This window comes from Poecilia reticulata, chromosome 4, assembly GCF_904066995.2.
Source record: "Poecilia reticulata chromosome 4, P_reticulata-male-v2, whole genome shotgun sequence".
Lineage (NCBI taxonomy): Eukaryota > Metazoa > Chordata > Actinopteri > Cyprinodontiformes > Poeciliidae > Poecilia > Poecilia reticulata.
The window spans coordinates 22918056-22933473 of record NC_088833.1 but is presented as its reverse complement, the minus strand read 5'-3'; the positions used below and the strand labels follow the sequence as shown (position 1 = coordinate 22933473).

Below are 15418 nucleotides of genomic sequence, written 5' to 3'. Positions count from 1 at the left end.
ATGAATTCCTTTAAACTGTCTGTGATTTGTTTGCATTTCTTTTGTTACATCTGCAAAAAAAATAATCCAGAAGCATAGTTTAACACTCCTGCAGTAATTAAATACGGTTAAAAAAGGGGTACAAATAATGCATTATTAAAAAGCTGGTTGTTAAAACATATACCAAGATGCTGTTCAAATCTGACAAATCAGCATTGACTTAGCCACTTTATTATAATTCCTTAACTTTACTCGGTCTCTCCAGTAAAGTTACTTTGCTTTATCCAGTAAAGTGACCACTGGGGAATTTTCCCCAGTGGTCACCTAAATTTATAAAAGCAAAAAAAATCTCAAGATGCAATAAATTGTTAAAAAAAAAATGAGCGGCAAAGACTGAACAACTAACATTGCGGCACTATTTTTAAAAAGACTGCAACTGACCTAAATATACAGAAACGGTTCCCTGGACTTTATTACAGCCCTGTGGAAATATGATTTTTGTTACCAAGCATTACTGAGTGATAAGTATAACGTTATGTCTATGTTAGTGTTGCTGACGTTCATGTGAAGCTACATGTTCGCTACATGCTTGGATTTCTGTAAAGTCAATGACTCAAGGCGGTCCGCTGCTCTTAGATACCCTGCTTTCTACCAATGGGCGTTAAATGATCAGCTGACTTTTATTATATGCTTAGGATCAATAATGCTGTGATCAGGAATATTTTATTGGTTCTGGATGTGACACTCAGACCTTATTAGACTGAATTGGCCTGGTTTGAACTGAATTTGAAAATAAGGTTGTTGTTTTTTTCTGCCAAGTACCTTGAGGCTTTTGTTGTATGTTGGCGCAACACAAATAAACCCAATTGAACTAAACACACATTTTCCCCACAGAACATCTCATGCGCTGCTACAGATCTAACCCTTTAAGGATTAAATATTGTTGTTTTCGAACCTTCCCCTGAAAGTACGCTGCTCTGTCATAAATTTGAAAGGAAATGGATTTTTGTGTCTCTGGCTACATTTGCAGAATTGGAATGAAGAAACTTTATTCAGTTGTAAATATAATTTTATATTGATTATGATGTTATGCAAATTGCTCCTGCTGCTGCGGTTAAACCAGAGGGAAACACCTGTCTGAATTTTCTCAAGTTACTGTCAAGAACATTAATAATATTGTTTTGCAGCAAACTTAATAACACAGTGACTTAGTGTCTCTTTTTGACCACAGGTCGGCTCCTAAAGCCACATTTAACCCGTTAATTCCTGATGGCTCCCTGAACTCTCTTTTGATATCAGATAATCAGCTATGATCTGCCTCAGTTGATGTGCATGCACGTGTTTACCATCTTTCTGAACCGCGCCACCATGCTCTGAATGACTCATGGAAGGAAAACCATCAAAGCAGAACCCTCAATTCTGTGCAAATGCCCTACTTTTTTCCCTTTCTCATTCATGCGTGAAGTTCACTGACTGTTTTACACCGTAAAACAGTCAGTGTGAGTTAATTGAAATCGAACTGATTGAAATGTACCTGTTTGATTTTTTTTCTTTCTTCTTTTTACTTTTCTCTGCATCCTGGTGCAGCTCCCGGTGATCCGTGAGAGGATTCCGGTGTGTTGCAGGGAAAACCTGCCGCACTGGGTGTTGCTGTTTTCTGCTGTCTTTCGGATCTAACAGTCGTTTTCCATCACAGACCCACGAGCAGCTTTCTTCATGTGCAGTCGACACTCTATGACAGTACTTCTGTCTCGTATCCACGAGGTTTTCAAGTACATGCAAACGAGACATGTTTTTTTTTTCCTTTTCCTTTTCATCTTCATCTTTTCTCAGAGACGGCTTGCTCAGGAGTCAACCTGCGAGATGAAAGGTCACAAGGAGCAGGCAGATTCTGGCTGCCTGTTACAGATCTACGCACACGCGCACCTCAAGTAGCCGTTTTAATATGGGAAATCTTGTATTATGAGCCGTGAGGCGCAGCCAGGCTTTTCCTGCCCATCTTGGCCTTTAGGCTCTTGACAAACCTGTGAAACCACAAAGAGCACTGCAGCCAGCTCTGCGCTGCCTGGCTGGATGCGGGGCTATATTTACCCATTTAGTAAAGTGTTTTTCGCAGAGCAGTCTGTGGCGCTTGATAGCTGTAATTTGGTTATTTGGCAGACGAGGGGAACCTTCTGTAAAGACGTGAGATAAAGATCTTTTCGCGCTGCTTAAAACATATGTCCCACTTCCCTGTCTTTCCACCCATAAAATGTCTTGATATGAGGTTAAATTGTCTCACTTCTGGTGTGAAAAAAGCTCAAGAGCTTGCCTGAGGCCTTGTGTGAATTCTTTGTGGTATCAAGGTTGTCAGTCAGATAGACCAACACTGGTTTTTGTGGTCCTATTTGTCCATTACACCCTTTGTTTTGCCAGAGCGAAAACAAAGGGCATCGTAGGTTTAGTGATGACGTGTCACATGTCCGGTGCATTGGATTTCATTTCTCTTTATAAGGTAATTGTCAAAGAAGCGGATTCCACCAGAAGTGACCCAGATGCCTTTGTGCCAAACTTACGTTGAGGGGCAAGCGGGCACTTCAGGGGTCATGGGAACATGGGCGCCATATCCGCTCAAGCAGCATCAGCAGGGGCAAGCGACTAAATTTAGAAAGCTCTGCTACACGTCTAGAATTAAGGGGGAAAACCAAGGAAAATTCCTCAGGGGGTTTGGAGATGCATCGCGCGGTCACCATGAAGTCACCAATAAGAGGTGCAAGTTGGTTGTTTTGCTGCAAAGCGCGGAAGAGTCCAGCAAAAGTAACAGGTTTTTATCTTCTGCAATGCCATGGTCTGCAGCAGAGGAGCGAGAGCAAGGTTTTTGACACCAAGTAAATAAAGAAAACAGTTTCAAAACATTCTCAAGCCAGCCACAATCCATCCATGTCTACGCCCTCTGCCCCTCAGAGTCCCGCTTTTTCTCCGACCTAGCTGTGCATGAGAGAGGAGTGGGTGGCTCACGTCGTCGGGCCATCTTTCAAAAGCGCACATGCAAACACACATGCACACACACACACCGTTTTCCTTCTACTGTTTGGTTTAAGCCATTGCCTGCTGAACCTCTAAAAAGGAGCCGTGGACTGTATTTTTAACCCCGTCTCTTGGGGCCAAGCGGTGTATTCGAGCACCGCGCTGCTAGGCAGGGGGGGTGGGGGGGGGAGTCACACACGCAGACTGAAAGAGTCTGCGTGGACAAATGGTCTGGCAAAAGTGGCTCTGACTTCAGACCACATCGCCTTATGGTGGTAAAAATAAACACTCACCCCCATGAACTGAGAGGAAGGAACCTGAGTCACTTAAACCAAACGGAGGACATTTTCTCATCAGAAATATACGGATGTGAGAGACTTTTTGCTCGAAAAAGTAAATCATTCTGTAAAATATTATGGTATGCATTATTTTATTTCAGTTCTATGTAACCAGAATTAGGTTGAGTTAATTCCATCAGGAGCCAGGATGTAGAAGTGTTGAACTGAAATATCTGCGTTCACGTAAGAATAGAGCATAGAAATATCCTTTATTCTTATATATTTTTTATTTATCAGGATTTTTGCCTAAATGGCACACAAGATACCACCCGAAAAAATCCTGTTTCCAGTTGCCTTCAGGAGTCACCTGCTCAATAAAAAGAGTCCAGGTGTTTTTACTTAAATTTTTTAAATATAAACACTGCTGTCATAAATTTATTAGCGAACATTATTGAACAAAAATCTATTAGTGACAGACCACACATCCAGCTTTTATTTAAAAGTGGCGAGACAAAAGCAGTCGGTGGAAGAAAGCCATCAGAAGTGCCATTTGCAGTTTCCAGAAAAACGTAAATGATGGGACCAACATGGAAACATGGTGGTGGCAGCATCATGGTATGGGGATGCTTTTTAACCTTGAAAGGGAAGCTGGCAGGTTTGTGACAAAAATGCAAAAAAAACGTTAAAAAGTCCCGTAATCAACTATCATTTGTTTTCAGAGTCGTGGGAGAAGACATGGGGAGAAAGAAAATCCAGATTTCTCGAATTCTTGACCAGAGAAACAGACAGGTGAGCCTTCACATACCACGAGTACCACGAGTATAACTGTCTGAGTGAATTTGTGAATTTTTAATATCAGTCTCAAATCAGTTGCTAAGCGATGTTTGATATGGAACTGACTTTTTTTTTCATTCTCTCGATATTCTTTTTTTCTTTTTTTCATTATTACAATTCAAATGTTCAACAAAGCAACATGGAACATGGAACGTCTAACGTGCTTCATCAGGCAAATAAAAGTCATGAAGATCAAAACCCAGTCAAATACGTTCAGTAAAATCAAAGCGTAGGAACGGGCTAAAAGAAGCGGCTAATCCGACATAAAAGATCACATTTATTTAAGTGTTTTCAGCGCAAAGTACCGTAGAGACTGCAGTTTGGATATCAAGAGATTGTTATTTTCAGTGCACATATTTTTATCAGTATTCTTCAGATTTCCATGTTTGGACGCAGCACTACTGAGATGAAGGAAAAAATATCCCGTGGTGTTTTGCATGTCCCAAAACAACCAGAGCGAAGACTGGCCTATCTGACATGTAAATTGCCACCGTATGATGCGATTAAAATGTTCTGCTTCTACGCATTTATGAACTTTTGTTTTCAGTCAGAAAATGACTTTTAAACATTTGATTAGCAGATAGGCAGAAAAGCTCATTGTGCTGCATTTTGACTAGGAGGGGTTTTCTTGTTTTGTCTTGGGTTTATACTTTGCTGCATCCCTGCTAACCTCTGCACACCTCTCATGTTAAAAAAAACAATAACAAAGAAATAGATAAAGTACAATAAAATATATTTGTATCTTCAAAAATATAAAGGAAATACTTTCAGGAGTGATAAGATTTTGAAACTATTATCTAAGTCTTGACAAGACAGAAATAGTTCCATCAAAGTGGGTCGATATGATAGTTTGCTGAATTGTCTGGTAAGAGGATGCAACTTCTTCTGTGATGCAGTGCTCTAAGTCTAATCAGATCTACGTCCTGGTGTCAAAAATGGAACTTTTTCTTACTGCCGATAAAATGGTGTAACCTGCAGAGGTTTTAGAAAATGAATTGAGGACACCAAAAGGCCAAAATGAAAAGAGGAAATCTGCGTCAGGATGAAGAAAATAAATATTTTAGAGTCAAGAAAGTTTACATACAGCAGTATTTTTTTTTCTATTTAGACGCTAGCCTCTGAGGTGTTTGTGCAAACCTGCAGTTTAGGGACGATTATAGTTTAAAAATATGTAGCGAAAGCCAAGATGAAAGAAACTTGAGGTCACAACAGAAGACGACTGATGTTCGCAGCTTGTCCGTGGAGCGCTGTTCTTTGAGTTATTTGAGTCTGAGATATCTTGAGTATGTTACATGTGTGACATACTGATTACTGTATGTACTGTGAAGTCCAGGTAGAAAGTGCCTGTTTGATGACGTGCTCTTTACAGTTAAGACTTGGGGTCGACAACCTTTTCGGTTTAAAGAACTAATTTTACCCCGATGCTCTGAAATAAAGTTTTTCTGGATCTTTTAAATTTGAACAAGCATTTGAAAGCTAATGAAATTAATTTCAACTTGTTAGATTTTAGAACAAAATAAGTAATCTTTTACTAACAAAAAACAAAAGACTTTATTTTTTGAACAAGACCATCTGAGTAAACTCTCTCTCCAGTAATGAAACCCTTTTGTCATCGGTGTCCTTCTGTCATTCTCATTAAAAACATGCAGAAGAACTGATTAAATTAACTAAAAATGACCGTGTTAAGCTCTCAAAAGGACATAACATATTGCATTTATTCACAGCATGCTGATCTGTTTTTTGTTTATTTTTTGTTTGTTTTTTTCCGTCTTCACCGTGGAAGGTGACCTTCACTAAGCGTAAGTTTGGCCTGATGAAGAAGGCGTACGAGCTGAGCGTGCTCTGTGACTGCGAAATCGCCCTCATCATCTTCAACAGCACCAACCGTCTGTTCCAGTACGCCAGCACCGACATGGACAAAGTTCTGCTGAAATACACAGAGTACAGCGAGCCGCATGAGAGTCGCACCAACACCGACATATTGGAGGTACTGTGAGAGCTTTGTAAAAGAAACCCCACGAAATTAGTTTAAAAGAAAATTAAAAAAAATCAAGTCTAGGCAAAATATGTCAATTGTTGCTAAATTAGCATCACAAGAAACTGTTTGGAGTGCAATAATTGGGTGCTTTTGTATTCCACACAAACTTGCAGTTTGCATATACAAATCTAACTGTGCCAAAAATACAAAAGGTCACAGAAAATGTTGGAAACGTTGCAAAAGAGAGAGGAAAATCTGAATATATTCTAACTGATGTCGTTGTGGCCCTGTTAGAGTTTTATTAGCAGAATGTTTTACGTTTTCTGATAAAATGATGCGTCATAAAGCTATAGATGGCAAACTCCGAAACAAATGAACGCGGGAGGATGTGTTTCTAAACCATTTTTCCATGACTGGCACGTTTCAACATGCAACCTTTGTTTTTCCTGCATCAGACGCTGCGCAGGAAAGGCCACGGCCTGGATGTCTCCGAGCTCGACAGCGAGGAGAGTGCGCAGGCGGCAGCCGACAAGTATCCCGGCAGCGACAGCATGGACCTGTCTGTGGCTCGCCAGCGCTTCTGTGTCAGTCCACACACACACACACACACACTTCTGCTTTCACTCGCTCGAGTCGACAGATTTTTTTTCGCAGCGCAGATGCTCAGGTGGTGACAGTTTAGAAGTTGCGCTGTTGTTCTGATCCTCTGCGCCTTTCCTTGTGTCCTTCAGCCTCCCTCTCTGCTGTCACCAGAGACTCAGTTCCTCGTGTCCGCCGGGTGTGAGAACGGCTTCCCCAACTCTTCGGTGTCCGGCGCAGCGTCCCACCGGCCCCCCGGATTTAAAGCTCTGAGCTCTCGTTCGGGTTCTGCGAGTCCAGCAGGACCGCACGCGGCGTTCATGTCCCCACATCCAGGTATGCACACCAGCTCTTGTAAAACACCAAATGAATAAATATATGTTTGTTTTTTTTTTACAAAAGCAAAATTTGTACAATATCTTAAATAATTTACAAAATTTAATTTCATGCTAAGTAAAATTTGAAACATTTATCGTAGAGTTTTCCATTTGAGACAGAGTGATGCGCATAAAAACATCCATCCAGCATTCTTTTATATTCTCACTGAGAGTTCGCAGTGAATTTCATGTGTATGCTGTCACCCCTCTGTGCAGCTGGCTGTGAACTCACAGGAAGTGTGTGTGTGTGTGTGTGTGTGTGTGTGTGTGTGTGTGTGTGTGTGTGTGTGTGTGTGTGTGTGTGTGTGTGTGTGTGTGTGTGTGTGTGTGTGTGTGTGTGTGTACACTAATCCAGACATGCAGTGAACCTTTTTTTGTGAAACTGGCCCTCCACCAGTGTAACAGCAGCTATAACCAGTTTTGTGGTTTTTGCACCGAATGCATCACACCTGCCTGTCGTGTCGGCCTCTTTTACAATTTTCATCTTTAGCTGCCGATCGCTCGTAGCGATTCGCAATGATTTTGGTTTTAAATGACAAAATTTTTACCTCCGTCATCTCGAGACAGATTTTGTCACAGTGCAAAAAAGCTCCTGTGGGTCTTTTTTTTTTTTTTTTTACTTGCATCAAGAAATATATTAGTGTTGAGCTTTTAGTTTGCAAAAGAAGGTGGTGAAGAATGTGGCATTTAATAAATTAGTCGCCGATAGGTGAAGTAAGCTTTGGACTCCATTCACGCCCCTCTGGTCTCTCCCTCTGATTAGGCATCGGCTACTCCGTGTTCTCCCACGGCAACCTGAACCGAGCTCTGGACATGAAAAGCCCTCCCCCTCTGAGCCTGGGCAGCGAAAACCTGCGGGCAGACACTGCTAATCAGGCCATGGGGGCCACAAGAGTAAACCACAACTCTGCTGTGAGTATCTGTTGCGATCAAAAATGAAACAATCTGCCAGTTGCTGGGCTTATAGACCAATGCACGACTCTTTTACCTGCCAGTTGTAACGTAATTTCACAGTTTGCTTTCTCACTCGCCCTCATCTCTCATTACAATAGTGGTTACAAGTCACAAAGGAGTGACATCACTGCATATTTTGTGTTTCACTATTTGTGCTTCTCCTCCTCATCATCAGAGGAGTCTGCTGTACCAGGGCCTGCACAGCAGCAGCTCGATGGTGGCGATGGGTAAAGCAGGTCTCCTGAGTCACAGTTTGGGGGGCTACGGGCTTCCCCCTGCTGGAGCCTCTGGTAAATCTGTTTTCAGTTATTTTTCTCTACAGTAAAAAAAAAAAAAAAAGATATATATATATATATGTGTACCCTTTGTACATTTTTTCTTTTCAAATTTTTATTTTTAAGTTGTATTGTTTTAAGAGATTTGATGTTACGAACAGAAATCAGTGTATAATTTTTTTTTTGCAAAAACAAAATCTGAAAACTGTAGCGTGTGTTTATATTCTGCCTTCCAGACTAAACTTTGTTGAAATACTTCCTGTCAACTTCCTCCTGAGCCGTGGATATCTATAGCTCTTCCAGAGTCACCTTGCTCTCCTAGCCTGGCCTGTTAGTTTAGGTTTGAAACCCTGGTGTGATTTTATCCGGCTCTTTATCTCTGCTGCGTTCCTTGGTCTTCCTGATGCTGTTTGTTCACTAATGTTCTCCAACAAACCTCTGAGTCCTTTACAGATCAGCTGGATTTATACTGAAATTACATGACAAACACGGGGAGTCAGTCTGCTAAATGTGACTTATGAAGGTTGCCCTGGATGTTTTTTGGGGATATCAGAGTAAAGGGGCCTGAGTACAAATCCAAATCATATTTTTAACATATACATACCGAAGTGTGTATAAGTACATGTTTACAATGTTAAGTTTGTTGTTTGTTGTGTCCTAAAAGAAAAAATTTCATATACTGGGGGGGGGACATATACTGTATTTCTTTTTTAGTTTGCTCTGAAAGCAAAAAAAAAAAAAAGAAAATATTCATTATTTTCCTTAACTTCCCAGTTTTTCACTAATTTACTGATTATATGTTGCGATAGCATAATGGACATGCAAAGGATCCAAGGCTGAGGTCTATGCTAAAGGCTCAAAAGCCCTCAGTAAAGCCAGGCCCAAGATAAAAATTATACTCGACTTGTTAGCTGTATGTAGGGCGGACAGATTTCGACGTCACAACAAGACCACAAATGTAAATGCTTGTGCTTGAGGTGCAGTCAACCTGCTGCATTCTTCACAAGTTAAGACTAAAAATGGCAGGTGACACTAATAAGAAAGTGACACCTCTATTGCATTGGGAACTACATCCATTTTAGAGACGAATTTGTCGGTAGTTTCAACTTCCTTCTTCTATTTTCCTCTTAAGCTTTTTCGTGTTTTTGTGATTATTTTTAACTTTCCTGGTTTACCAGCACAGTGAAGCTTGCTCGCAGACTCCTGACTCGAGCGCGCCCATTCCTCAAAGGCAGCTTTCAAACAGCAACTGGCAAGTCAGCGTTCGCTGAATGGTCAGCAGCAGCTGTCCGCGCCGACTGCTATGAAATCCGCAACCGAAACCATAAATGTCATCCTTAACTCCAAAAAACCGATGGAGTTCGATTTTATCGTCTTAATGAAAGACAAATGTTCCAGCGTACTCCTACACCGAAAGCTGTTTGGAGACAGCCAGGGTCATCAGGTGACATGAAGTGACAGTGCGTGAAGTATGCACCATTGTGAAGTGAGGCCTCAAGGTTCCTGCTGCGCAACTACTTTTAGATGTGTCCCTGGTCGCGAACACCTGAGCTGAATTACCAAATAACCTCCTCAGCGTACAGTTGAGCCTCGTTCAAGTTTTGAAGCAGAGACGCATCTTAAAAGTTGCAGTGCACCGACCCACGAAGACTGGAGTTTTACACCCCCTCATATAAAGAGCGAGAAATACTTAAGGGAACCTCAGTTTAGTTTCCTCTACCAATCAGAGAGTAGTTTATTGTTCAGTTTTTCAAGCTTTGCGCACAAATTAAAAACAACAACCCTAAGACAGGAAGCTGGTTTGAGTTATTTCCTAAAAGAATTAGCTGGTGTATTTTTTCATGCAGTGTAGCTGTTTTGTTGTTGTTGTTGTCTCGCGCATCTTGGAGATGATTTTCTTGACGTTCTTGTCTGTCTCTTTGTTTTAGAGTACAGCCAGCCTGGTTTCTTTCACTCTGTCAGCTTACAGCGAGGACCGGTGAATCCCTGGCAGCATGAGTCTCAGAGTCCTCATATCAGCTCAGGGTGAGTCATAAAACTGGTCCTGTGTCTGCAGGAGATAGTCTCTTGTTCAAATGTTCGTTTCCATCTGATTTCAGAAAACTAGGGGAGTAAAATGCAGGAACCTCTGTTAGATTTCTCTGTAACCAACTGTAGACATATATTTTATTTTAAGCCAGAGGAATAATGTTGCAGTTTTTGACTTATCAAAAGGAGACACATCTACAGATACCTTCAACACTGAGAGAGAGAGAGTTCTGTGACGGAAAAGGGGAAATATTGTTTTATCTATCAGGTCGCTGAGAGATGGCAGATTACAGTGTTGGTCAGACTTCTCTGTATTGAAAGTAAAACCAAAATTGACGCCGGCTCTAATGAAACAATAAATCTTGAGAAACCAAAAGAAAACCTTCAGATGAAGTCTAGAAGCGAAGCAAATGAAACATAAAATAGTATTTGTTTCTGTCTTTCTGGTAGCCGACCCCATGACATGCAAAGCGTTTGTGGATCTCAACCTTGAAATAGAAACTGCAGGCGCCTCGGGAGGAAGTTGTCTAAAAGTCTTACAAACCTTGGTTTTCAATCTGCGTTCGCGTCTGAATCACATATGAGGAAATCAAAGAAATAGCTTATTAATTTATTGATAAAAATGCATGTCACGTTGTGAAAGCAGGAAAGACCAAAGTACAAAAGAAAAAAAGAAAAACCTGTTCATGCTTTCATAATACTGACTGACATTTCTTCTTTTGCACATAATATGCAGAAATTATGTGCAAAAGCATTCCTACTCTCTTGAACTGCCCCATGTTGTTTCCCATTGCAAACACAAACATCTTTGTAGTTTTTAGTGAGTTTATGTGAAAGAGTAAAAAAAAAAAAAAATTATTATTACTTAGAGGAAGAAAATTGTGGCTTGCATTCATCTTCAGTCGGTACTGTAGTAACGTCAGCAGTTTGTCGGCTCTTTTTTTTTTTTTTTTCTGCCACAATTACATCAGCAAATGTTTCGAAGCACGTCTCAACTAGCTTTGCATCTTTGTAGAAAAAAAGCACAACCTCTGTCAGATTGGATCAACTTTGACATTAACAAGATATTTTCAAGCCGTACGTGAAATATGATTTGTTCTGAACGGTTTCTTTGTAGCTCTGGGGGTAAGTTTAGAGTCATTGTGCTGCTGGAAGGTTTACCGCTACCCAGGTCTCAAGTCCTCTGTGGTCTCAAGCAGGTTTTCTCTCAGCATCGCCCTTTTTTTAGCCCCGTCTGTCTTCCCATCAACTCCGACCAACTTCTCTATCTCCACTGAAGAAAAAGCGTCACCGAAGCATAATGCCGCCACTACCTTGTATCACTAGGAGGACGGTGTGCTCAATCTTAGTTTTTCCACCACACATAGCGTTACGCATATGGACCAAAGGTTACATTCTGGTCTTATCTAACCAGAGCACCTTCTTTGATAGGTTTGCAGTGTCCCTACATGACTTGTGGCAAACTGCAAATGAACTTTATTCCAAAAATGATTTTCTTCTCTGTACTCTTCTTTGAAGGATTTTTAAAAAACATTTTATTTCATGTTAAAATAATTTTTCTTTGACTTTACACTAATGAGATATTTGGAGTTGGTGTATAAAACATTACAAGCCAAGAGGCTTCCTGCTTTATTGTGATAAATTGCAAAAAAAAAAAAAAGGACAAGGGGAAGGAATACTTCAGCACTGTACTGTATCAGAGATTAAGCAAGATGATGCCCCTTTGGTGTGAATGTGCCGTTAACTGATACTTTAACTTGTTGTTCCCAGGATGTCCAGCGGGGGGTGCTCCTTCCCACCCCAGTCTTGCTCCTCCAACTCCTCTCATCTTGCCTCCTTGAACCTCAGCATCAAATCGGAGCGAAGCTCGCCTGACCACATGTGCTCTCCGTCCTCCCCTCGTCTGCACCACCTCCGGCAGCATTCGCCCACGGGCAACGCCGACGTGGCGCGCCACAGCCCTCCGGAAGCCCACCCGGCCATCAGGACGAAGGAGCTTCCCAAAGCCGGCTACCCGCAGGACGGAGAGGAGCGAGGGCAGCCTGTCAGGCAGCTGGAGATGAGCGACGGCTGGCAGAGATAGCCAGCTGCCACCGCCTCCCGCTCAACGGCTGCCAACAAAACCCGACGGGGTCGAGATGTTTTCTAGAGCGTCCCCCACCGACCCCGTTGGGGACGTCTCGTCTCACAGAGCTGGGCTCTCCAGGGTGGGAAAGAAATCCTCCCTTCAAGTCACTCGCTTGATCCTACGAGGCGATAGATGCATACAGACTTTCTTCTTTTGGTTTAGATTTTTCTGTGCTGAAACAAAATACAGTTTGATTATGTTTTTTTGTTTGTTTGTTTGTTTTGCAGCTTTGGGAAATAGTTAAAGACTAGCTGAGTTTCCCCAGAAGTTTAAAGGTTTCTGAAAATACATTTGGCCTTTAAAGCAGCATCTCTTCCGAGTCCGGGCTGAAACAAGACATGAAGCACCCTTTAAAAAAACTGAATAAACATTGAAATTTATCTTATTTTAGAAAGTGCAAAGTTTGATGAAAATCTACTTTAAAACGCTTAAGCTAATTATTGTATTTTGACTGATCGGTTTTGACTAATTGATCAGTCAAAATCAGACTTCTAAATTATAATTTAAAAAAAGGTTTTGAAATGAGCAAACAAAAGGCTCGATTGGAAACTTAAGAATTCAGTCTGACATATAAACAAATATCTCGTTCAAGAACCAGTCTAAAAATATGCAGTGAAGTTAATTTGTATGCAAAAGCAATCACTTTTACTTTTATTCTGTTCTTCAATCATAAATGTAAACTTGAAAAGTCTCATTTTCCCCCTGTAGGAGCGGCTCTTGTTCACAGATTACCTCCGCGATGCTAGGCTAACCCACTAACATCCAAACCGTTTTCAGACTCCATGTGAACACGCCTGCCTCGTTTAAAGCAGAGTTCTCACAATTGGAACCTGCTGCTTTTTCTTCTTGCTCTCAGGTTTGACACATTTTAAGCTTTAACTCTCTTTTTATATATATATATATATATCTCCAAATGAGGGAGATTTTTTTTCCTTTTTAATGATGCGCAAATGCTATCCCCAAGCTTTATGTTAAATCCTGCGAAACCAAAAGAAATATCCACGTCCCCCATTTGCTTAGATTTTCCTTCTTCACCTCCCTTACCGTTCTGTTCACTGTGTGTTGGCACAAAATACAGGCCTTCCTTCTAACAAGTAGCCAAAAAAAACGGGACTCATTAATAAATTAAAGTTTGCATTTTCCAGTGTAATATTAGGCTACAATAATTAAAAAAAAACAGTGAACTTATTGTATTTATCTTTAATACCAATGATAAATGTGGATGGTGCTGAATTGAACATGGTCAAATAAGGCTTTGTTACCATGGCTGCCGTCTCTCACCTCTTCATGATGTACAGATATGGGACAATCTGCGTGACAAATCTTTGCTTTTCTATTGCTCTGCTCTTTTTTAGCTGCATCTGGTTCATTGATGTGTAGTAAAAATTGCTGGTGGCCGTTCAGAAGACGTTCAGATCATTTCCTCTTCCTGTCCTCCAGGGGGTGGTATTATGTCACACTATCGCACCTCATAAGGCTGAGGCTGTATGCGGTAAGCTTTCTGTCGCTGATTGGTTATCTTAAAAAAAAAAAAAAAAAAAAAAAGGATGTCCATGACCTGATGGAGGTTCAGGTTCATGTTTTACCTCAGTGAAAAGAGGTCGCCACATCGAACCTCTGCGGCGGAGTTATCTTTGTTTTTATGTTATGCGTTTATATATCTAAAAAAAAAAAAAAAAGAGTTTTTATTAGTATTCTTATTTTACTGCAGATTCTTTTTTTTTCTAATGTTTGTTGAGTTCCTCTCCAGCAGAACAGAGACTGATTTTTATTTGACATTTGTCGTGAATCCTTTTAAATAAAAAACATTTTAATTCGTACCTTATGCTCCTGGTTTCTTTCTCTCTCTCGCTTTTGTCTTTTTTTTAACTTTAACATCTAACATTTAGTTAAATATCTCGCTTTGAAGAGAAAATGCGAATCCGTTGCCTGTTTTGCGTTGTCTGAAGGCTGATAAAAATGCCATTTATTTCCCTTTATTTTATTTTTTTCACCTACTTTCTATCTTTTGAACCCACATGCAAACACACTCCCTCATTATCATGTCACGGCCCTGTCATGCTCCTCACCTCGCAGCCAGAATGGGCTGCTTAAAAGCCCGGAGACCTTTATGTCTGTGGAGAGAGAGAGAGAGAAAAAAAAACTACATTTGTTCAGTATAAAAGGGCTCATTTCCACAGCTGGTTGTCTCGCGTTGACTGTGAAGGAGCATTTTACGGAAACCCCACCCACGGAGAATTTGCCTTCCCGCTCACAGCCAAACGGGGAACGAGGAGAGGCTGACACCAGCATGGACCGACTCTTTTTTTTGTTTTTTGTTTTTTTGGAGGGAAGACAACAAAGAATCAGAAAAGAGACTTTCACCGGGGTCATGTCTGGTCTGCTCCCCTGAGGACAGCCTCAACCCAGGCTGGGGTATGTCTGGGTCCCCTGCACAGACATACATAGGAAATCACTATAGCAACCAGAGTAGCGGTCGGCTGAGGAGGCGCAGAGCTGTCCTCACTGACACCGGCGAGGAGATGGAGTCACCTTTCAGTACGACGTCGGACACAAGTTCTTCCCGAGTTCCCATGTCGATTAATCATAGATGTGATATTTTATTTTATTACTCAAATTTCATCTCCTGACTGCTGTCATGGGGCATTTGTGATTTTTTATTTTATTTTTTTTTAAATAAGAACGGAAATAAAGCACAATTATCAGAAAATGATGTCCGATTTAAGACAAGACCATTCTAAGAAAACAGTCAGGGCACTTTTCTCTTTTTCAGATTCCAAAACTTTATAGAAATACAAGTTTCAAAATTGTGGCGTGCATTCGTGTTTAGCCTCCTTTTCTCTGATGACGCTAATTAATTGCCTTCTTTTGCATAAATGAACAGGAAATGTTGGATAATATTACAGATCAAACATCATGAAGACACAGCAGCAGAGCAGTCAGGATGAACGTTGCCGTTAGCCTTTGATGGGGCCTGAGATGCGGAAAACCTACGCCTCACA

General features: G+C 41.0%; 1 protein-coding gene across 2 annotated transcripts in view; it reads left to right on the top strand.

Annotated features, from left to right (window-relative positions):
* The window catches only part of mef2b (myocyte enhancer factor 2b), a 25207-nt gene extending 9789 nt beyond the window's left edge, over window positions 1–15418 (top strand). For both annotated transcript variants that reach the window (XM_081606483.1, XM_008407236.3), the window contains exons 2-9: window positions 3983–4052; window positions 5881–6084; window positions 6531–6659; window positions 6807–6990; window positions 7795–7943; window positions 8161–8275; window positions 10189–10285; window positions 12059–15418. In XM_081606483.1, coding sequence (XP_081462609.1) covers window positions 3999–4052; window positions 5881–6084; window positions 6531–6659; window positions 6807–6990; window positions 7795–7943; window positions 8161–8275; window positions 10189–10285; window positions 12059–12371 — 1245 coding nt within the window. In that variant the 5' untranslated portion in view covers window positions 3983–3998 and the 3' untranslated portion in view covers window positions 12372–15418. The remainder of the gene's footprint in view (window positions 1–3982; window positions 4053–5880; window positions 6085–6530; window positions 6660–6806; window positions 6991–7794; window positions 7944–8160; window positions 8276–10188; window positions 10286–12058) is intronic.